Source organism: Chlorocebus sabaeus, chromosome X, assembly GCF_047675955.1.
Source record: "Chlorocebus sabaeus isolate Y175 chromosome X, mChlSab1.0.hap1, whole genome shotgun sequence".
Classification (NCBI taxonomy): Eukaryota; Metazoa; Chordata; class Mammalia; order Primates; family Cercopithecidae; genus Chlorocebus; species Chlorocebus sabaeus.
This window is the reverse complement of record NC_132933.1, coordinates 95,310,341-95,333,202: the sequence shown is the minus strand read 5'-3', so window position 1 is coordinate 95,333,202 and position 22,862 is coordinate 95,310,341. Positions and strand designations below refer to the sequence as shown.

General features: G+C 39.5%; 1 protein-coding gene and 1 pseudogene across 1 annotated transcript in view; one reads left to right on the top strand and one right to left on the bottom strand.

Annotated features, from left to right (window-relative positions):
• Positions 1-605: 605 nt before the first annotated feature.
• Positions 606-1,734, top strand: LOC103232068 (malate dehydrogenase, cytoplasmic pseudogene; annotated as a pseudogene).
• A 10,672-nt stretch (positions 1,735-12,406) lies between these two features.
• Positions 12,407-22,862, bottom strand: part of LOC103247423 (zinc finger X-linked protein ZXDA-like) — a 110,749-nt gene continuing 100,293 nt past the window's right edge. The window contains exon 2 of the mRNA XM_073013627.1: positions 12,407-14,907. Coding sequence (XP_072869728.1) covers positions 14,887-14,907 — 21 coding nt within the window. The 3' untranslated portion in view covers positions 12,407-14,886. The remainder of the gene's footprint in view (positions 14,908-22,862) is intronic.

Below are 22,862 nucleotides of genomic sequence, written 5' to 3'. Positions count from 1 at the left end.
CTAAAAGTGAATAATGAAGAGGGGTATAAGGATATGTTTTGGGCACATAACAAAATATGCTTAAATAGTGGACTGTGGTTGTTTCTAGGGAGTGACATTTCAGTTTAGGCAGTAGTGAGGCATGGGGCTGCTCTTTCTCATTATAATTATGTAGGACTGTTTGATTTTCTAAATAATGTACATTATAATGTTAAAATAATAATAATTTAATTGAACAAAATAAAAGTATGCATGGTCTATATATTGTAGGCACTCCTCTGTGGTGTTTGAGCATCTTCAGAATTTCCACTCAATTGTGACTACTTGATGCTTTATATAATATGTCCATGAAAAGGCAACCTAATTCTGAAATGCTTTTTAGCAAATGTGAATCTCTTACTTTATTGTTCTTTTTACTTTAGTCATATGTTGATGATACCTTATTTACACTTGGTAGGCAGGGAGGGAGAACTATTGTCAGAAAATATGTTATAACTACCATTGAAAAAAGTCACATTGCATTACATTTTTCTGTACATTGACAAAATCTATTTAATAGAATCATTAGGCAGTGATGTCATAAAAATGGGAGTTGATTCCATGGTAGAAGTGACCTGACTTCCTCCCACAAAGGGAGTCAAGTCATCTCTATCAATGAGGCTCATTTTGCAGGTGCTGAATTTGTACCTAATGTTCCCAGTTATGTCTGAACCAATCAGGGTCCTTGTGAAAGAAGCAGCTGATCAAATTGCATATTCAGTGCTGTACAGTATTGGAAATGGATGAGTCTTTGATAAAAACCAGCCTACAATTCTTTTGCTGATGCGTATCACCCCTAGGATTAGTGTCCTGGATGGTGTCCTAATGAAACTGCAAGACTGTGCCCTTTACTTTGGAAAGATGTCATTGCAGCTGACAAAGAAGAGCTGGTCTTCAAAGACTTGGATGTGACCATTCTTGTGGTCTCCGTGCCAAGAAGGGAAGGCATGGAGAAGAAAGATTTACTTAAAGCACATGTGAATATCTTCAAATGCCAAGATGCAGCCTTAAAGAAATATACCAAGATGTTAGTTAAATTTATCATAATGGAAAATCCAGTTAATACCAACTGCCTGATTTTCTTCATGTCAGCTCCATCTATCCCGAAGGAGAACTTCAGTTGATTGATTCATTTAAATCACAACCGAGATGAAGCTCAAATAAATCACTCTTAAACTTTGTGTGACTGCTGAAAATGTAAAGAATGTCATTATCTAGAGGACAATTCCTCAATTCAGTATCCATATGTCAACCATGCCAAGGAGAAATTGCAAGAAAAGGAAATTAGTGTTTATGAAGCTCTGAAAGATGACAGTTGGCTCAGGGAGAATTCATCATGCCTGCAGCAGATGATGCTGCTGTCATCAAAGCTTGAATACTATCCAGTGCAATGTCTACCATGAAAGCTATCTCTGACTGTCAGAGATATTTGGTTTGAAACACCAGAGGGTGAGTTTGTGTCCCTGGGAGTCACCTCTAATGGCAGCTCTTATGGTATTTCTGATGATCTGATGCTCTGCTGTGATAATCAAGAATGAGACCTGGAAGTTTAAGTTCTCCCTATTAATGATTTCTCACGTAAGGAGATGGATCTTACTGCAAAGGAACTACTTCTGAAGTATTGGACAATAAACTAGTTTTGAAGTTCTTTTCTTTGTCTGACTAGAAAATCATTTTGATGTTACTAAATGTGCCAAAGCTCAAGAATCTAAATAACATCTCTGACTCTGGTATCAAATAATAATAATTCTATACTTAAATTACATGTAAAGAAAACATATCAAAGAGTATGTGCTTCTTTGTACATATTTGTAAATGACAATTTATTATCATGTTGTTACTGCTGCATTTTAAATAAATATATACTCAAATGAAAAATAATAAAATATACTAAAACTATTGGAAAGAGTTTATAAAATGTATTAAGAAGAAACGTTTGCAATTGTCTGCAGTGTACTATATGTTTAACCAAAAGCAACATCTTTTGGGAATGTCTCTAACCTTAAGGGAGGCTGCCTAGAATTGAGAAAAGAGAAAGAAAAAGAAAAAGAAAGGCATTTTTAGACTGAGGAGATGGGAAAGCCCTAGGTATCAGTTGTGTTTCAATTCAAGCCTGGAGAAAAATTAGTTCAGATTGGAGCAACAAATTAAGGTCTCAAAGAGGTTTTTCAAAAGAAAATAGATCATAGTTCATCTCATATACTTGAAAGTATTGCAATTCATTTTAGTACACTCAAGGGCTTGGGGATAAACTTATGGTAGGTATATAGAAAACATAGCAATTAAATATTAAGACAATTATTAACTTCAGGAAAAAAGGCAAGATCACATATTAAGGTAAAATGTGAATATTTATTTCACAGGAATCAATCAGGACTTTTCATGGCTTAACGTCACCCCAGGTGCCCAAGGAACTGAGCACCCAGGCTTCTTGCTGTTTTGCCCAGATGTGTGGGAAGAGACAAAAGGGATATGTGAGACCTGAAAGATGTCAGTTATCAAACATCAAAAATAAAGTCAGACTCCTAATAAAATTTACTCATAATGCTTGACTGACAATTAAAATATGCTGTATTTTATCTAAGTGAATGTGACCTTGTTTCAGTTAGACATTGTGGTACTCTGTGAGGCCTGGAGCCTGAGGTCAGTAAAGACAGTGAAAGGTTTATTGAACACCTATTTCTAGAGTAAAGGGAATGACATCTTTCCCTTTACACAATGAACAATGCCATCCTTGTTCATTATCCATGATGTCTGGAAAATTTTTAATTATGTCAATAGCTCTTGGGATACAGGTGGATTTTATTTATGTGGATAAATTATATAATGGTGAATTCTAAGATTCTAGAGTACCCATCACCTGTGTAGTGTGCGTTGAACCTAATGTGTAGTTTTATATCCTGGCTCTCCTACATGCTCCCTTTTGATATTCTAGAGTCCATTGTATCACTCTGTGTGCTTTGCATATTCATAGATTAGTTCCCTCTTTTAAGTGATGCAAAAGCAAACTAAATATGGCCTAAGAGGGACTATATTTAGTACTTCTATATTTGAGTCCTTGTGGACAAACCATAACCTAACTTAATAGGTAGACAAGATTGAAAACTTAACTTAGGAGTATGTGCCTCTAACAAAAGCTGAGTCTTGGCCAATCCCAGCAGCCATACTACAACCACTCATACAACGCTGAGTGTTGAAACTGTGTCCAAAAAAGGCAAACACCAACCTGTAACTAATCCAGCTGTTTCTGGACCTCACTTCTGATTTCTGTATGTCACTTTCCTTTTTGTTTTTTGTCTATAAATTTGTTGTGACCATGAGGCATCCCTGGAATCTCTCTGCATCTACTGTGACTCTGGAAGGTGCTCAATTTATGAATCTTTTTTTTCTTTATTATCATTATTATTATTATTATTATTATTATTATTATACTTTAAGTTCTAGGGTACATGTGCATAATGTGCAGGTTTGTTACATATGTATACTTGTGCCATGTTGGTGTGCTGCACCCATCAATTCGTCAGCACCCATCAACTCGTCATTTACATCAGGTATAACTCCCAATGCCATCCCTCCCCCCGCCCCCCTCCCCGTGATAGGCCCTGGTGTGTGATGTTTCCCTTCCCGAGTCCAAGTGATCTCATTGTTCAGTTCCCACCTATGAGTGAGAACATGTGGTGTTTGGTTTTCTGTTCTTGTGATAGTTTGCTAAGAATGATGGTTTCCAGCTGCATCCATGTCCCTACAAAAGACACAAACTCATCCTTTTTAATGGCTGCATAGTATTCCATGGTGTATATGTGCCACATTTTCTTAATCCAGTCTGTCACTGATGGACATTTGGGTTGATTCCAAGTCTTTGGTATTGTGAATAGTGCTGCAATAAACATACGTGTGCATATGTCTTTATAGCAGCATGATTTATAATCCTTTGGGTATATACCCAGTAATGGGATGGCTGGGTCATATAGTACATCTAGTTCTAGATCCCTGAGGAATCACAAAACTGTTTTCCATAATGGTTGAACTAGTTTACAGTCCCACCAACAGTGTAAAAGTGTTCCTATTTCTCCACATCCTCTCCAGCACCTGTTGTTTCCTGACTTTTTAATGATCGCCATTCTAACTAGTGTGAGATGGTATCTCATTGTGGTTTTGATTTGCATTTCTCTGATGGCCAGTGATGATGAGCATTTTTTTATGTATCTGTTGGCTGTATGAATGTCTTCTTTTGAGAAATGTCTGTTCATATACTTTGCCCGCTTTTTGATGGGGTTGTTTGTTTTTTTCTTGTAAATTTGTTTGAGTTCTTTGTAGGTTCTGGATATTAGCCCTTTGTCAGATGAGTAGATTGCAAAAATTTTCTCCCATTCTGTAGGTTGCCTGTTCACTCTGATGGTAGTTTCTTTTGCTGTGCAGAAGCTCTTTAGTTCAATTAGATCCCATTTGTCCATTTTGGCTTTTGTTGCCGTTGCTTCTGGTGTTTTAGACATGAAGTCTTTGCCCATGCCTATGTCCTGAATGGTACTACCTAGGTTTTCCTCTAGGATTTTTATGGTATTAGGTCTAACATTTAAGTCTCTAATCCATCTTGAATTAATTTTCGTATAAGGAGTAGGGAAAGGATCCAGTTTCAGCTTTCTACTTATGGCTAGCCAATTTTCCCAGCACCATTTATTATATAGGGAATCCTTTCCCCATTTCTTGTTTCTCTCAGGTTTGTCAAAGATCAGATGGCTGTAGATGTGAGGTACTATTTCTGAGGACTCTGTTCTGTTCCATTGGTCTATATGTCTGTTTTGGTACCAGTACCATGCTGTTTTGGTTACTATAGCCTTGTAGTATAGTTTGAAGTCAGGTAGCGTGATGCCTCCAGCTTTGTTCTTTTGACTTAGGATTGTCTTGGAGATGCGGGCTCTTTTTTGGTTCCATATGAACTTTAAAGTAGTTTTTTCCAATTCTGTAAAGAAGCTCATTGGTAGCTTGACGGGGATGGCATTGAATCTATAAATAACCTTGGGCAGTATGGTCATTTTCACGATATTGATTCTTCTTATCCATGAGCATGGTATGTTCTTCCATTTGTTTGTGTCCTCTTTTATTTCACTGAGCAGTGGTTTGTAGTTCTCCTTGAAGAGGTCCTTCACATCCCTTGTAAGTTGGATTCCTAGGTATTTTATTCTCTTTGAAGCAATTGTGAATGGAAGTTCATTCATGATTTGGCTCTGTGTCTGTTACTGGTGTATAAGAATGCTTATGATTTTTGCACATTGATTTTGTATCCTGAGACTTTGCTGAAGTTGCTTATCAGCTTAAGGAGAATTTGGGCTGAGACAATGGGGTTTTCTAAATATAAAATCATGTCATCTGCAAACAGGGACAATTTGACTTCTTCTTTTCCTAACTGAATACCCTTGATTTCTTTCTCTTGCCTGATTGCCCTAGCCAGAACTTCCAACACTATGTTGAATAGGAGTGGTGAGAGAGGGCATCCCTGTCTTGTGCCAGTTTTCAAAGGGAATTTTTCCAGTTTTTGCCCATTCAGTGTGATATTGGCTGTGGGTTTGTCATAAATAGCTCTTATTATTTTGAGGTACGTTCCATCCATACCAAATTTATTGAGCGTTTTTATCATGAAGGGCTGTTGAATTTTGTCAAAAGCCTTTTCTGCATCTTTTGAGATAATCATGTGGTTCTTGTCTTTGGTTCTGTTTATATGCTGGATTATGTTTATTGATTTGCGAATGTTGAACCAGCCTTGTATCCCAGGGATGAAGCCCACTTGATCATGGTGGATAAGCTTTTTGATGTGCTGCTGAATCCGGTTTGCCAGTATTTTATTGAGGATTTTTGCATCGATGTTCATCAGGAATATTGGTCTAAAATTCTCTTTTTTTGTTGTGTCTCTGCCAGGCTTTTGTATCAGGATGATGTTGGCCTCATCAAATGAGTTAGGGAGGATTCCCTCTTTTTCTATTGATTGGAATAGTTTCAGAAGGAATGGTACCAGCTCCTCCTTGTACCTCTGGTAGAATTCAGCTGTGAATCCATCTTGTCCTGGAGTTTTTTTGGTTGGTAGGCTATTAATTATTGCCTCAATTTCAGAGCCTGCTATTGGTCTATTCAGGGATTCAACTTCTTCCTGGTTTAGTCTTGGAAGAGTGTAAGTGTCCAGGAAATTATCCATTTCTTCTAGATTTTCCAGTTCATTTTGGTAGAGGTGTTTATAGTATTCTCTGATGGTAGTTTGTATTTCTGTGGGGTCAGTGGTGATATCCCCTTTATCTTTTTTTTGTGTCTATTTGATTCTTCTCTCTTTTCTTCTTTATTAGTCTTGCTAGTGGTCTGTCAATTTTGTTGATCTTTTCAAAAAACCAACTCCTGGATTCATTGATTTTTCGGAGGGTTTTTTTGTGTCTCTATCTCCTTTAGTTATGCTCTGATCTTAGTTCTTTCTTGCCTTCTGCTAGGTTTCGAATGTGTTTGCTGTTGTTTCTCTAGTTCTTTTAATTGCAATGTTAGAGTGTCAATTTTAGATCTTTCCTGCTTTCTCTTGTGGGCATTTAGTGCTCTAAATATCCCTCTACACACTGCTTTAAATGTGTCCCAGAGATTCTGGTATGTTGTATCTTTGTTCTCATTGGTTTCAAAGGACATCTTTATTTCTGCCTTCATTTCGTTGTGTACCCAGTAGTCATTCAGGAGCAGGTTATTCAGTTTCCATATAGTTGAGCGGTTTTGATTGAGTTTCTTAGTCCTGAATTCTAGTTTGATTGTACTGTGGTCTGAGAGACAGTTTGTTATAATTTCTGTTCTTGTACATTTGCTGAGGGGTGCTTTACTTCCAATTATGTGGTCAATTTTGGAGTAAGTGCGATGTGATGCTGAGAAGAATGTATATTCTGTTGATTTGGGGTGGAGAGTTCTATAGATGTCTATTAGAACTGCTTGCTGCAGAGATGAGTTCAATTCCTGGATATCCTTGTTAACTTTCTGTCTCGTTGATCTGTCTAATGTTGACAGTGGAGTGTTGAAATCTCCCATTATTATTGTATGGGAGTCTACGTCTCTTCGTAGGTCTCTAAGGACTTGCTTTATGAATCTGGGTGCTCCTGTGTTGGGTGCATATATATTTAAGAGAGTTAGCTCTTCTTGTTGAATTGATCCCTTTACCATTATGTAATGGCCTTCTTTGTCTCTTTTGATCTTTGATGGTTTAAAGTCTGTTTTATCAGAGACTAGGATTGCAACCCCTGCTTTTTTTTGTTCTCCATTTGCTTGGTAAATCTTCCTCCATCCCTTTATTTTGAGCCTATGTATGTCTCTGCATGTGAGATGGGTCTCATGAATACAGCAGACTGATGGGTCTTGACTCTTTATCCACTTTGTCAGTCTATGTCTCTCAATTGGAGCATTTAGTCCATTTACATTTAAGGTTAATATTGTTATGTGTGAACTTGATCCTGCCATTATGATATTAACTGGTTATTTTGCTCGTTAGTTGATGCAGTTTCTTCCTAGCCTCGATGGTCTTTACATTTTGGCATGTTTTTGCAGTGGCTGGTACCGGTTGTTCCTTTCCATGTTTAGTGCTTCCTTCAGGGTCTCTTGTAAGGCATGCCTAGTGGTGACAAAATCTCTAAGCATTTGCTTATCTGTAAAGGATTTTATTTCTCCTTCACTTATGAAACTTAGTTTGGCTGGATATGAAATTCTGGGTTGAAAATTCTTTTCTTTAAGAATGTTGAATATTGGCCCCCACTCTCTTCTGGCTTGTAGAGTTTCTGCCGAGTGATCTGCTGTTAATCTGATGGGCTTCCCTTTGTGGGTAGCCTGACCTTTCTCTCTGGCTGCCCTTAAGATTTTTTCCTTCATTTCAACTTTGGTGAATCTGGCAATGTTGTGTCTTGGAGTTGCTCTTCTCGAGGAGTATCTTTGTTCCATTCTCTATATTTCCTGGATTTGAATGTTGGCCTGCCCTACTAGGTTGGGGAAGTTCTCCTGGATGATATCCTGAAGAATATTTTCCAACTTGGTTTCATTTTCCCCCTCACTTTCAGGCACCCCAATCAGACGTAGATTTGCTCTTTTTACATAATCCCATACTTCTTGCAGGCTTTGTTCTTTTCTTTTTCTTCTTTTTTCTTTTGGTTTCTCTTCTCGCTTCATTTCATTCATTTGATCCTCAATCGCTGATACTCTTTCTTCCAGTTGATCGAGTCGGTTACTGAAGCTTGTGCATTTGTCACGTATTTCTCGTGTCATGGTTCTCATCTCTTTCATTTCGTTTATGAACTTCTCTGCATTAATTATTCTAGCTATCAATTCTTCCACTTTTTTTTCAAGATTTTTAGTTTCTTTGCGCTGGGTAGGTAATTCCCCCTTTAGCTCTGAGAAGTTTGATGGACTGAAGCCTTCTTCTCTCATCTCGTCAAAGTCATTCTCCGTCCACCTTTGATCCGTTGCTGGCGATGAGCTGCGCTCCTTTGCCGGGGGAGATGTGCTCTTATTTTTTGAATTTCCAGCTTTTCTGCCCTGCTTTTTCCCCATCTTTGTGGTTTTTATCTGCCTCTGGTCTTTGACGATGGTGACGTACTGATGGGGTTCTGGTGTAGGTGTCCTTCTTGTTTGATAGTTTTCCTTCTAACAGTCAAAACCCTCAGCTGTAGGTCTGTTGGAGATTGCTTGAGGTCCACTCCAGACCCTGTTTGCCTGGGTATCAGCAGCAGAGGCTGCAGAAGATAGAATATTGCTGAACAGCGAGTGTCCCTGTCTGATTCTTGCTTTGGAAGCTTCCTCTCAGGGGTGTACTCCACCCTGTGAGGTGTGGGGTGTCAAACTGCCCCTAGTGGGGGATGTCTCCCAGTTAGGCTACTCAGGGGTCGGGGACCAACTTGAGTAGGCAGTCTGTCCCTTCTCAGATCTCAACCTCCATGTTGGGAGATCCATTGCTCTCCTCAAAGCTGTCAGACAGAGTCGTTTGCGTCTGCAGAGGTTTCTGCTGCTTTTGTTATTGTTTACTGTGCCCTATCCCCCGAGTTGTAGTCTACAGAGACAGGCAGGTTTCCTTGAACTGCTGTGAGCTCCACCCAGTTCGAGCTTCCCAGCAGCTTTGTTTACCTACTTAAGCCTCAGCAATGGTGGGCGCCCCTCCCCCAGCCTCACTGCTGCTTTGCTGGTAGATCGCAGACTGCTGTGCTATCAATGAGGGAGGCTCTGTGGGCGTGGGATCCTCCTGGCCAGGTGTGGGATATAATCTCCTGGTGTGCCTGTTTGCTTAAAGCGCAGTATTGGGGTGGGAGTTACCCGATTTTCCAGGTGTTGTGTGTCTCAGTTCCCCTGGCTAGGAAAAAGGATTCCCTTCCCTCTTGCACTTCCCAGGTGAGGTGATGCCTCGCCCTGCTTCAGCTCTCGCTGGTTGAGCTGCAACAGCTGACCAGCACCGATTGTCTGGCACTCCCCAGTGAGATGAACCCAGTACCTCAGTTGAAAATGCAGAAATTACCGGTCTTCTGTGTCGATCGCACTGGGAGTTGGAGACTGGAGCTTTTCCTATTCGGCCATCTTACTCCCCCCAATTTATGAATCTTTTCTTTTTTCTAGTTCAATTAAACTCTGTTACAGTTAATTTGTCAGAAGTTTCCTTTTAGCAAATCTGGTATCAGAAGTTGGATTTGAAGAAAACTATGTGTGAGAACATGCGGTGTTTGGTTTTCTGTTCTTGTGATAGTTTGCTAAGAATGATGGTTTCCAGCTGCATCCATGTCCCTACAAAGGACATAAACTCATCCTTTTTTATGGCTGCATAGTATTCCATGGTGTATATGTGCCACATTTTCTTAATCCAGTCTGTCACTGATGGACATTTGGGTTGATTCTAAGTCTTTGCTATTGTTGATAGTGCCGCAATAAACATACGTGTGCATGTGTCTTTATAGCAGCATGATTTATAATCCTTTGGGTATATACCCAGTAATGGGATGGCTGGGTCATATGGTACATCTAGTTCTAGATCCTTGAGGAATCGCCATACTGTTTTCCATAATATTTGAACTAGTTGAACAATGAGATCACTTGGACTCGGGATGGGGAACATCACACAACGGGGCCTATCATGGGGAGGGGGAAGTGGGGAGGGATTGCATTGCGAGTTATACCTGATGTAAATGACGAGTTGATGGGTGCTGACGAGTTGATGGGTGTAGCACAGCAACATGGCACAAGCATACATATGTAACAAACCTGCATGTTATGCACATGTACCCTAGAACTTAAAGTATAATGGTAATAAAAAATAAATAAAAAAAAAAAAGAAGAAAACTGTGTGGACCCCAGGAACACCAATCGACCAGGTGAGGTGACTGTGGAAGCAGTTGTGTTCACTGCTCTCTTGATTGTAACTGAAGGTCGTGGGTGAGTTTTCTTTCATATTTGGAGCTTTGCTAAAATGTGTTCTGAGCTCTCTGAGTTTATTTGAGCAATACTTAGACTGGACTGCATCCAGGATCAAATTGGTCTTGATAATTAAATGGATTGGATTCAGTTAGAGGGGTCAGACCTTGTGCAGGTACCTTATTTTATTTTTTTCCTTTATTTTAAATTATTACACTTTAAGTTCTAGGGTACATGTGCACAACGTGCAAGTTTGTTACATATGTATACATGTGCCAGATTGGTGTGCTGCACCCATTAACTCATCATTTACATTAGGTATTCCTCCTAATGTTACCCCCCCACAACAGACCCCAGTGTGTGATGTTCCTCACCCTGTGTCCAAGTGTTCTCATTGTTCAATTCCCACCTATGAATGAGAACATGGGGTGTTTGGTTTTCTGTCCTTGTGATAGATTGCTGAGAATGATGGTTTCCAGCTTCATCCATGTCCCTACAAAGGACATGAACTCATCCTTTTTTCTGGCTGCATAGTATTCCATGGTGTATATGTGCCACATTTTCTTAATCCAGTCTATCATTGATGGATATTTGGGTTGGTTCCAAGTCTTTGCTGTGGTGAATAATGCCACAATAAACATTCATGTGCATGTGTCTTTATAGCAGCATGATTTATAATCCTTTGGGTATATCCCCAGTAATGGGATGGCTGGGTCAAATGATATTTCTATTTCTAGATCCTTGAGGAATTGCCACATTGTCTTCCACAATGTTTGAACTAATATACACACTCCCACCAATAGTGTAAGGGTGTTCCTATATCTCCACATCCTCTCCGGCAACTGTTGTTTCCTGACTTTTTAATGATTGCCATTCTAACTGGTGTGAGATGGTATCTCATTGTGGTTTTGATTTGCATTTCTCTGATGACCAGTGTTGATGAGCATTTTTTTCATATGTCTGTTTTCTGCATAAATGTCTTCTTTTGAGAAATGTCTGTTCATATCCTTTGCCCACTTTTTAATGGGGGTGTCTGATTTTTTCTTGTAAATGTGTTTAAATTCTTTGTAGATTCTGGATATTAGCCCTTTGTCAGATGGGTGGATTGTAAAAATTTTCTCCCATTCTGCAGGTTGCCTGTTCGCTCTGATGGTAGTTTCTTTTGTTGTGCAAAAGCTCTTTAGTTTATTTAGATCCCATTTGTCAATTTTGGCTTTTGTAACCATTGCTTTTGGTGTTTTTGTCATGAAGTCCTTGCCCATGCCTATGTCCTGAATGGTATTGCCTAAGTTTTATTCTATGGGTTTTATGGTTTTAGGTCTAACATTTAAGTCTTTAATCCATCTTAAATTAATTTTTGTATAAGGTGTAAGGAAGGGATCCAGTTTCAGCTTTCTACATATGCCTAGCCAGTTTTCCGAGCACCATTTATTAAATAGGGAATCCTTTCCCCATTTCTTGTTTCTCTCAGGTTTGTCAAAGATCAGATTGTTGTGGATGTGTGGTATTATTTCTGAGGGCTCTGTTCTGTTCCATTGGTCTTCCATCTCTGTTTTGGTACCAGTACCATGCTGTTTTGGTTACTGCAGCCTGGTAGTATAGTTTGAAGTCATGTAGCGTGAGGTCTCCAGTTTTGTTCTTTTGGCTTAGGATTGTCTTGACAATACAGTCTCTTTTTTGGTTCCATATGAACTTTAAAGTAGTTTTTTCTAATTCTGTGAAGAAAGTCAGTGGTAGCTCGATGGGGATGGCATTGAATCTACAAATTACCTTCAGCAGTATGGTCGTTTTCACAATATTGATTCTTCCTATCCATGAACATGGAATGTTCTTCCATTTGTTTGTGTCCTCTTTTATTTCACTGAGCAGTGGTTTGTAGTTCTCCTTGAAGAGGTCCTTTACATCCCTTGTAAGTTGGATTCCTAGGTATTTTATTCTCTTTGAAGCAATTGTGAATGGGAGTTCACTCATGATTTGGCTCTCTGTTTGTCTGTTATTGGTGTACAGGAATGCTTGTGATTTTTGCACATTGATTTTGTATCCTGAGACTTTGCTGAAGTTGCTGATCAGCTTAAGGAGACTTTGAGCTGAGATGATGGGGTTTTCTAAATATAAAATCATGTCATCTGCAAATAGGGACAATTTGACTGCCTCTTTTCCTAATTCAATACCCTTTATTTCTTTTCCTTTCTGATTGCCCTGATCAGGTACCTTATTTTTAATAATGGGATCATTTCAACTCAGAGTCTGGGAATCCACCTTCCAGGACTTCAGCTAATTTTGTGTGCAAAAATTATGGGCTCAGGTGTGTGTATTTTTCAAAAAATGGGTTAAACTCATTAAAGAAAACTTAGAATTCAGATGGCTGCAATGGAGAAGTTTTAATTTGGATAAGATTGTTTATCTTTGAGTCATATTAAAAAGGGGGATCAAAACCCTCACAAAACAGTGAAACATATTCTTTTATTGGTATGCATAAGCTTCTAAAAGGCTAAATTAATCAAAAGTCACCTTTTTAAAAGATTTTTTGCAAAAAGCAAATGAAAATCTTAAGCAACAGACTAAGGACATGACAAAAGAGGACTGTACTCTGACTCAACTAATCCCAACTCTTCCTTTTCTTTATCCATCTCCACCTAGACACTGAGTCCACTAACCATTTTTTTGCTAAATTATCCTTTTGTCCTGAAGATAATGGCAAAAACAAAAAGAAATTAGACATATATCTTACAAAGTGAGATGTTCTAGTCAGTTAGTCCTGCCTTCTGTAATCATGTTCACTCTGTGGTCTAAAACCGTGCTTATAGCCATTGTGAAGGACTTCCCTGGTTCAAGGAAAAATTCTCAAAAATTTACTGAAGAATTTAGAATCTCCTTAGGAGCTTATGATCTAGGAGTTTCTGACCTTTGGTAATTTATTTACATGATATTAGGATATGATGAATCTCAGAAATAAATGGGAGCAGCAGAATCGGACAAACCTGAGAGAATATTAAAAACCCCTCCAAAAGTTCCTCATGAGAAGAACCAAAGGTAGCTAGAAAATTTGCTAAAAACCTCTTAAATTCAATTCCTATTTTTTTCTACAAAATAATTGATTGGTTCGTCATACAATGTTGTAAACAAAAAAAAGATGAACCAATCTTAGATTACAGAACTCACAAACATTGTGAAATATTCTGGGCTCAAAGTACAGCAAGGAGAATTTCTCGCAGGGACTGAAATGGCATTAGCTTTTCTATTTATAAATGGACTCCATCGTGAACTTAGCAGTTTAATTAAAAAACATAAGCTGAGATGGGAAGTGACTGAATTGGTGGCCTTTCCTGAACATTTTTAGGGAACTCTGGAGCAAGAAAACACTCAAAAGGCTAAAAAGTTTAGGACCCTTCAATTACAACAGTTACAGGGGTCAAGACCACAGGCACCTTCTCATTCTCATTTTAAATCACGACCAAGAGGTTCTGAAAGAAGAAATTCTTCCCAAGATGCCCGCCCTTATTGCAAACAACCAGGACACTGGATGTAGAGGACTACGTGCTCGCAAACAGAGTGTTCCCCATAAGTCCTGCTCTGGCAAACGAAGCAGGGCGTTCCTGATAAGTCATGCTCTTGTAAACGAAGCAGGGCGTTGGGGGCTTGTTATGTGTAAACATCTTGAAAATCCAGAAAGTCAGGGAAAGGTTAGAAAAACAACAATGTATCTTGTGACTTGCCAACATTCCACAAACGACTGTATAAAATAAAGCAGAGCGCACCATTCGAGGCGGCCGCCATGTTTGTCTTGTCTTGTGTTGTCTTGTGTGTTCATTCCTTTGTTTAGGAAACACGCAGACCCCAACATCTGGCACAGTGAGCAGGGTCCGTGGCTCCACGAGAGCAAGGAACCGGAGGGGGAACACCCCGGGCAGGTAAATAAAGGAAGGGGGACCCACGGGAAAATTATGGGGAATTCCACCTCTCTGGCCTCTGAATATTTGCGGTTACTCCAGGGACTGTTGATGTCTATAGGAGTAGAAGTTAGTTAAGGAACATAAGACTTTGAAGCGATTGTTTGCCCATGTTGAACAACATTGTTATTGGTTTCAATATCAAACCAAAGTGCAGTTAAATCGAAAGGAATGGTTACAAGTGGTTAAAGTCCTGCGTCGAGCTCATCAGCGAGGGCAAACGATGCCTCTGACTTTGTGGACTTTGTGTAGTTCCATTACTCAGGCATTAGAGTTACTTGAAACTGACTCAGAGCATGGTGATACTGCCACAGGAGGTGAGGCATCTGAAGTTTTAGAGAGGAATGATCCTAGAGAGGAACATATTTACGCCCCGGTTGTTGAGGACAAGGAATTGGAAAAAGAGCTAATGCCTCCTTCATCTGAAGGAAATTCTGATTTGCAGCGCATTTTAGAGATGTTACAACAGTTGTTAAAATTGCAAGGTACCGCTGTTCCTGTTTCTCCTATGTCTCCGCCACAAGCCTTAACTCTGTGCCTCTTCCTCCTGTAGGAGAAAAGAAGGAATTGAAGGAAAAGGATGATTTTGAGGAATTAGATTTATTCCCAATAACACGGGCTGCTTTTGGCCCCAATGCTCAGTTCTCAAACGGTGGCCAGAATGTGACTTTTATAGCCCTAAAATTTAAATTTTTGAAAGAAATGAAAGCTGCAATTTCTAATTATGGACCTCAGTCACCATTTGTTCTTGGCCTTCTTGATTCCTTCTCTTCAGAACATATGATGATTCCTATTGACTGGGAAACGTTGGGACAGGCTGTCCTTGATCGTTCGCAATGGCTTCAATTAAAAAATTGGTGGTGGGAGGAAGCAAGAGTACAAGCTAGAAAAAATGCTACCAGAAATCCCCCAGGGCCTACTGAAGAGCAGCTTACGGGTTCAGGACAATACGTCACTCTTAATGCTCACGCAGGCCTAGATGATATTGCTCTCACTCAGATTAAAGCCTTGTTTATAAAAGCATGGACTAAGGTTGAAACAGCGGGTAAAACTTCTTTATCTTTTGTAAAGATCCTACAAGGAGCCACTGAGCCGTATCCAGATTTTGTAGCCCGTCTTCAAGATGCTGTATTAAAGACTGTAGGTTCAGGCCCTGCTACTAAAATTATTTTGGATACTCTGGCTTTTGAGAGTGCTAATCTGCGTCCTCTAAAAGCTAGTGGAGCTGATTTAGCTGAATACATTCGGGCTTGTGCAGGTGTTGGAGGAGCTATTTACAATGCTCAATTGTTTGCTGGGGCACTTTCTAAGGCTTTAAAAGACAATTCTAAACAAGGTGTATGCTATCAGTGTGGGAAACCCAGTCATTTTAAAAAAGAATGCCAAAAAAATTAGGCTCTTCTGCTCTAAAAGAAAAAAGGTTACCATCTGATATGTGTAAATAATGTGGCAAGGGTCAACATTGGACCAATGAATGCCGTTCAAAAACTGATAAAAGTGGGAACGTATTGTCACCCCTCTCGGGAAACGGGAGCCAGGGCCCGCAGGCTCAGGGCCCCAACAACTACAATGCAGGCCTACCCCAATACCCAGTGAGCAGTGGCTTACAACATCAAGGAATGACCTCAAGTCCTCCTTAAAGACATCTTACCCTACCCCAGTTTCTCAGCTTTATGCTGCCACTAAGCAGAGTGTCGCTGCTGACCTAGCTATTGTCCAACCTTATACTTTATCTCCTAATGGAGGAATATATAAGTTGGCTACCAGAGTGTGTGGTCCTTTGCCAAAGGGACATGTAGGACTTTTACTAGGTCGAAGCAGCAGCTCTATGCTGGGGTTAATGGTGGGTCCCAGGAATTATTGATCCTGATTTTACTGATGAAATCCTTATTATGGTACAAGTCTCACAATTTATGCACCTAGAGGCAGGGGAACGTATTGCACAATTGCTTTTATTGCCTTTTTTTTCCTTTCTTATCTAGAGATGTGTCTCGTCAAGGAGGTTTCGGTAGTACTGGGAAAATTGTTTCCTGGGAAACTTTAGTTTCTGATGAAAAACCTTTATGTCCATTGCAAATTAATGGGATATTTTTGAGGGATTCGTCGACACAGGAGCGGATGTATCTATTATATGTTTGGCTCAATGGCCTGATCATTGGAAAAAGAAACAAGTATCGGTTACTCTATCTGGCCTAGGTACTGCTTCTATAGTCTATCAAAGTGTCAAGCCTCTGAGCTGTGTAGGACCTGAAGGACAACAAGGAAAAGTGTCCTTTTATATCGTTCCCATTAATATTAACCTTTGGGGCCGTAATCTTTTACAATTTGGTGCCTTTTTGAGCATTCCTCATATTTCTTCAGCTGCCAAAAATATGATTTTCAAAATGGGCTACAATCCTTTAAACTCTTAGCCACTGTCCACAAGCCTCAAGCTTTACAATTAAAGTGGAAAACTACAACTCCTGTTTGGGTGGAACAGTGGCCATTACCTAAAGAAAAACTTAAGGCTTTAAAGAATTTAGTTAAGGAACAATTGGCCGAGGGGCATATTGAACCAAGTACATCTGCATGGAATTCCCCTGGGTTTGTCTCGTCAAAAAAAAAAAAAAAAAAAAAAAAAAAAAAAAAAAAAAAAAAGAAAAGAAAAGAAAAGAAAAAAAAGAAAATGGCACTTATTAACTGATCTTAGAGCTGTAAATACTTGTATTCAACCTATGGGGACTTTATCCCCTGTAGCAGCAGAAGAATTGTCATTTGTAGAAAATAGAATTAGTGAAGCTCACCTTGATTATATTGTACCTAATCTTCCATTTTCGTTGTGTCTTTTTCATAATCCCCATTCGTCAACGGCCGTTTTACACCAAGATAATAATATTCTGGAGTGGCTGTTTTTGGCTAATAAAGCCATTAAGAAAATTCACCCATATATTGATAAATTGGCAAAATTAATTATTATTATTATTTTTAAATTTATTTATTATTATTAAACTTCAAGTTGTAGGGTACATGTGCACAACGTGCAGGTTTGCTACATATGTATACTTGTGCCATGTTGGTGTGCTGCACCCATCAACTCGTCATTTACATCAGGTATAACTCCCAATGCAATCCCTCCCCCCTCCCCTCTCCCCATGATAGGCCCCGGTGTGTGATGTTCCCCTTCCCGAGTCCAAGTGATCTCATTGTTCAGTTCCCACCTACGAGTGAGAACATGCGGTGTTTGGTTTTCTGTTCTTGTGATAGTTTGCTAAGAATGATGGTTTCCAGCTGCATCCATGTCCCTACAAAGGACACAAACTCATCCTTTTTTATGGCTGCATAGTATTCCATGGTGTATATGTGCCACATTTTCTTAATCCAATTTGTCACTGATGGACATTTGGGTTGATTCCAAGTCTTTGCTATTGTGAATAGTGCTGCAATAAACATACGTGTGCATGTGTCCTTATAGCAGCATAATTTATAATCCTTTGGGTATATACCCAGTAATGGGATGGCTGGGTCATATGGTACATCTAGTTCTAGATCCTTGACGAATCGCCATACTGTTTTCCATAATGGTTGAACTAGTTTACACTCCCACCAACAGTGTAAAAGTGTTCCTATTTCTCCACATCCTCTCCAGCACCTGTTGTTTCCTGACTTTTGAATGATCGCCATTCTAACTGGTGTGAGATGGTATCTCATTGTGGTTTTGATTTGCATTTCTCTGATGGCCAGTGATGATGAGCATTTTTTCATGTGTCTGTTGGCTGTATGAATGTCTTCTTTTGAGAAATGTCTGTTCATATCCTTTGCCCACTTTTGGATGGGGTTGTTTGTTTTTTTCTTGTAAATTTGTTTGAGTTCTTTGTAGGTTCTGGATATTAGCCCTTTGTCAGATGAGTAGATTGCAAAAATTTTCTCCCATTCTGTAGGTTGCCTGTTCACTCTGATGGTAGTTTCTTTTGCTGTGCAGAAGCTCTTTAGTTTAATTAGATCCCATTTGTCCATTTTGGCTTTTGTTGCCGTTGCTTCTGGTGTTTTAGACATGAAGTCTTTGCCCATGCCTATGTCCTGAATGGTACTACCTAGGTTTTCCTCTAGGATTTTTATGGTATTAGGTCTAACATTTAAGTCTCTAATCCATCTTGAATTAATTTTCGTATAAGGAGTAAGGAAAGGATCCAGTTTCAGCTTTCTACTTATGGCTAGCCAGTTTTCCCAGCACCATTTATTAAATAGGGAATCCTTTCCCCATTTCTTGTTTCTCTCAGGTTTGTCAAAGATCAGATGGCTGTAGATGTGTGGTATTATTTCTGAGGACTCTGTTCTGTTCCATTGGTCTATATCTCTGTTTTGGTACCAGTACCATGCTGTTTTGGTTACTGTAGCCTTGTAGTATAGTTTGAAGTCAGGTAGCGTGATGCCTCCAGCTTTGTTCTTTTGACTTAGGATTGTCTTGGAGATGCGGGCTCTTTTTTGGTTCCATATGAACTTTAAAGCAGTTTTTTCCAATTCTGTGAAGAAGCTCATTGGTAGCTTGATGGGGATGGCATTGAATCTATAAATTACCTTGGGCAGTATGGCCATTTTCACGATATTGATTCTTCCTATCCATGAGCATGGTATGTTCTTCCATTTGTTTGTGTCCTCTTTGATTTCACTGAGCAGTGGTTTGTAGTTCTCCTTGAAGAGGTCCTTTACATCCCTTGTAAGTTGGATTCCTAGGTATTTTATTCTCTTTGAAGCAATTGTGAATGGAAGTTCATTCCTGATTTGGCTCTCTGTTTGACTGTCACTGGTGTATAAGAATGCTTGTGATTTTTGCACATTAATTTTGTATCCTGAGACTTTGCTGAAGTTGCTGATCAGCTTAAGGAGATTTTGGGCTGAGACGATGGGGTTTTCTAAATATACAATCATGTCGTCTGCAAACAGGGACAATTTGACTTCTTCTTTTCCTAACTGAATCCCCTTGATTTCTTTCTCTTGCCTGATTGCCCTAGCCAGAACTTCCAACACTATGTTGAATAGGAGTGGTGAGAGAGGGCATCCCTGTCTTGTGCCAGTTTTCAAAGGGAATTTTTCCAGTTTTTGCCCATTCAGTGTGATATTGGCTGTGGGTTTGTCATAAATAGCTCTTATTATTTTGAGGTACGTTCCATTCATACCGAATTTATTGAGCGTTTTTAGCATGAAGGGCTGTTGAATTTTGTCAAAAGCCTTTTCTGCATCTATTGAGATAATGATGTGGTTCTTGTCTTTGGTTCTCTTTATATGCTGGATTATGTTTATTGATTTGCGAATGTTGAACCAGCCTTGCATCCCAGGGATGAAGCCCACTTGATCATGGTGGATAAGCTTTTTGATGTGCTGCTGAATCCGGTTTGCCAGTATTTTATTGAGGATTTTTGCATCGATGTTCATCAGGGATATTGGTCTAAAATTCTCTTTTTTTGTTGTGTCTCTGCCAGGCTTTGGTATCAGGATGATGTTGGCCTCATAAAATGAGTTAGGGAGGATTCCCTCTTTTTCTATTGATTGGAATAGTTTCAGAAGGAATGGTACCAGCTCCTCCTTGTACCTCTGGTAGAATTCAGCTGTGAATCCATCTGGTCCTGGACTTTTTTTGGTTGGTAGGCTATTAATTATTGCCTCAATTTCAGAGCCTACTATTGGTCTTTTCAGGGATTCAACTTCTTCCTGGTTTAGTCTTGGAAGAGTGTAAGTGTTCAGGAAATTATCCATTTCTTCTAGATTTTCCAGTTTATTTGCGTAGAGGTGTTTATAGTATTCTCTGATGGTAGTTTGTATTTCTGTGGGGTCGGTGGTGATATCCCCTTTATCATTTTTAATTGCGTCGATTTGATTCTTCTCTCTTTTCTTCCTTATTAGTCTTGCTAGTGGTCTGTCAATTTTGTTGATCTTTTCAAAAAACCAACTCCTGGATTCATTGATTTTTTGGAGGGATTTTTGTGTCTCTATCTCCTTCAGTTCTGCTCTGATCTTAGTTATTTCTTGCCTTCTGCTAGCTTTCGAATGTGTTTGCTCTTGCTTCTCTAGTTCTTTTAATTGCGATGTTAGAGTGTCAATTTTAGATCTTTCCTGCTTTCTCTTGTGGGCATTTAGTGCTATAAATTTCCCTCTACACCCTGCTTTAAATGTGTCCCAGAGATTCTGGTATGTTGTATCTTTGTTCTCATTGGTTTCAAAGAACATCTTTATTTCTGCCTTTATTTCGTTATGTACCCAGTAGTCATTCAGGAGCAGGTTGTTCAGTTTCCATGTAGTTGAGCGGTTTTGATTGAGTTTCTTAGTCCTGAGTTCTAATTTGATTGCACTGTGGTCTGAGAGACAGTTTGTTATAATTTCTGTTCTTGTACATTTGCTGAGGAGTGCTTTACTTCCGATTACGTGGTCAATTTTGGAGTAAGTACGATGTGGTGCTGAGAAGAATGTATATTCTGTTGATTTGGGGTGGAGAGTTCTATAGATGTCTATTAGGTCTGCTTGCTGCAGAGATGAGTTCAATTCCTGGATATCCTTGTTAACTTTCTGTCTCGTTGATCTGTCTAATGTTGAGAGTGGAGTGTTGAAGTCTCCCATTATTATTGTATGGGAGTCTAAGTCTCTTTGTAAGTCTCTAAGGACTTGCTTTATGAATCTGGGTGCTCCTGTATTGGGTGCATATATATTTAGGATAGTTAGCTCTTCCTGTTGAATTGATCCCTTTACCATTATGTAATGTCCTTCTTTGTCTCTTTTTTTTTTTTTTAATTTATTTATTATTGTTAAACTTCAAGTTGTAGGGTACATGTGCACAACGTGCAGGTTTGCTACATATGTATACTTGTGCCATGTTGGTGTGCTGCACCCATCAACTCGTCATTTACATCAGGTATAACTCCCAATGCAATCCCTCCCCCCTCCCCACTCCCCATGATAGGCCCCGGTGTGTGATGTTCCCCTTCCCGAGTCCAAGTGATCTCATTGTTCAGTTCCCACCTACGAGTGAGAACATGCGGTGTTTGGTTTTCTGTTCCTGTGATAGTTTGCTAAGAATGATGGTTTCCAGCTGCATCCATGTCCCTGCAAAGGACACAAACTCATCCTTTTTCTTTGTCTCTTTTGATCTTTGATGGTTTAAAGTCTGTTTTATCAGAGACTAGTATTGCAACCCCCGCTTTTTTGTGTTCTCCATTTGCTTGGTAAATCTTCCTCCATCCCTTTATTTTGAGCCTATGTATGTCTCTGCGTGTGAGATGGGTCTCCTGAATACAGCAGACTGATGGGTCTTGACTCTTTATCCAGTTTGCCAGTCTGTGTCTTTTAATTGGAGCATTTAGTCCATTTACATTTAAGGTTAAGATTGTTATGTGTGAACTTGATCCTGCCATTATGATATTAACTGGTTATTTTGCTCGTTAGTTGATGCAGTTTCTTCCTAGCCTTGATGGTCTTTACATTTTGGCATGTTTTTGCAATGGCTGGTACCGGTTGTTCCTTTCCATGTTTAGTGCTTCCTTCAGGGTCTCTTGTAAGGCAGGCCTAGTGGTGACAAAATCTCTAAGCATTTGCTTATCTGTAAAGGATTTTATTTCTCCTTCACTTATGAAACTTAGTTTGGCTGGATATAAAATTCTGGGTTTAAAATTCTTTTCTTTAAGAATGATGAATATTGGCCCCCACTCTCTTCTGGCTTGAAGAGTTTCTGCCGAGAGATCTGCTGTTAGTCTGATGGGCTTCCCTTTGTGGGTAACCCGACCTTTCTCTCTGGCTGCCCTTAAGATTTTTTCCTTCATTTCAACTTTGGTGAATCTGGCAATTATGTGTCTTGGAGTTGCTCTTCTCGAGGAGTATCTTTGTGGCGTTCTCTGTATTTCCTGGATTTGAATGTTGGCCTGCCCTACTAGGTTGGGGAAGTTCTCCTGGATGATATCCTGAAGAGTGTTTTCCAACTTGGTTCCATTTTCCCCGTCACTTTCAGGCACCCCAATCAGACGTAGATTTGCTCTTTTTACATAATCCCATACTTCTTGCAGGCTTTGTTCATTTCTTTTTCTTCTTTTTTCTTTTGGTTTCTCTTCTCGCTTCATTTCATTCATTTGATCCTCCATCGCTGACATTCTTTCTTCCAGTTGATGGAGATGGTTACTGAAGGTTGTGCATTTGTCACGTATTTCTCGTGCCATGGTTTTCGTCTCTTTCATTTCGTTTGTGAGCTTCTCTGCATTAATTACTCTAGCCATCAATTCTTCCACTTTTTTTTCAAGATTTTTAGTTTCTTTGCGCTGGGTACGTAATTCCTCCTTTAGCTCTGAGAAATTTGATGGACTGAAGCCTTCTTCTCTCATCTCGTCAAAGTCATTCTCCGTCCAGCTTTGATCCGTTGCTGGCGATGAGCTGCGCTCCTTTGCCGGGGGAGATGCGCTCTTATTTTTTGAATTTCCAGCTTTTCTGCCCTGCTTTTTCCCCATCTTTGTGGTTTTATCTGCCTCTGGTCTTTGATGATGGTGATGT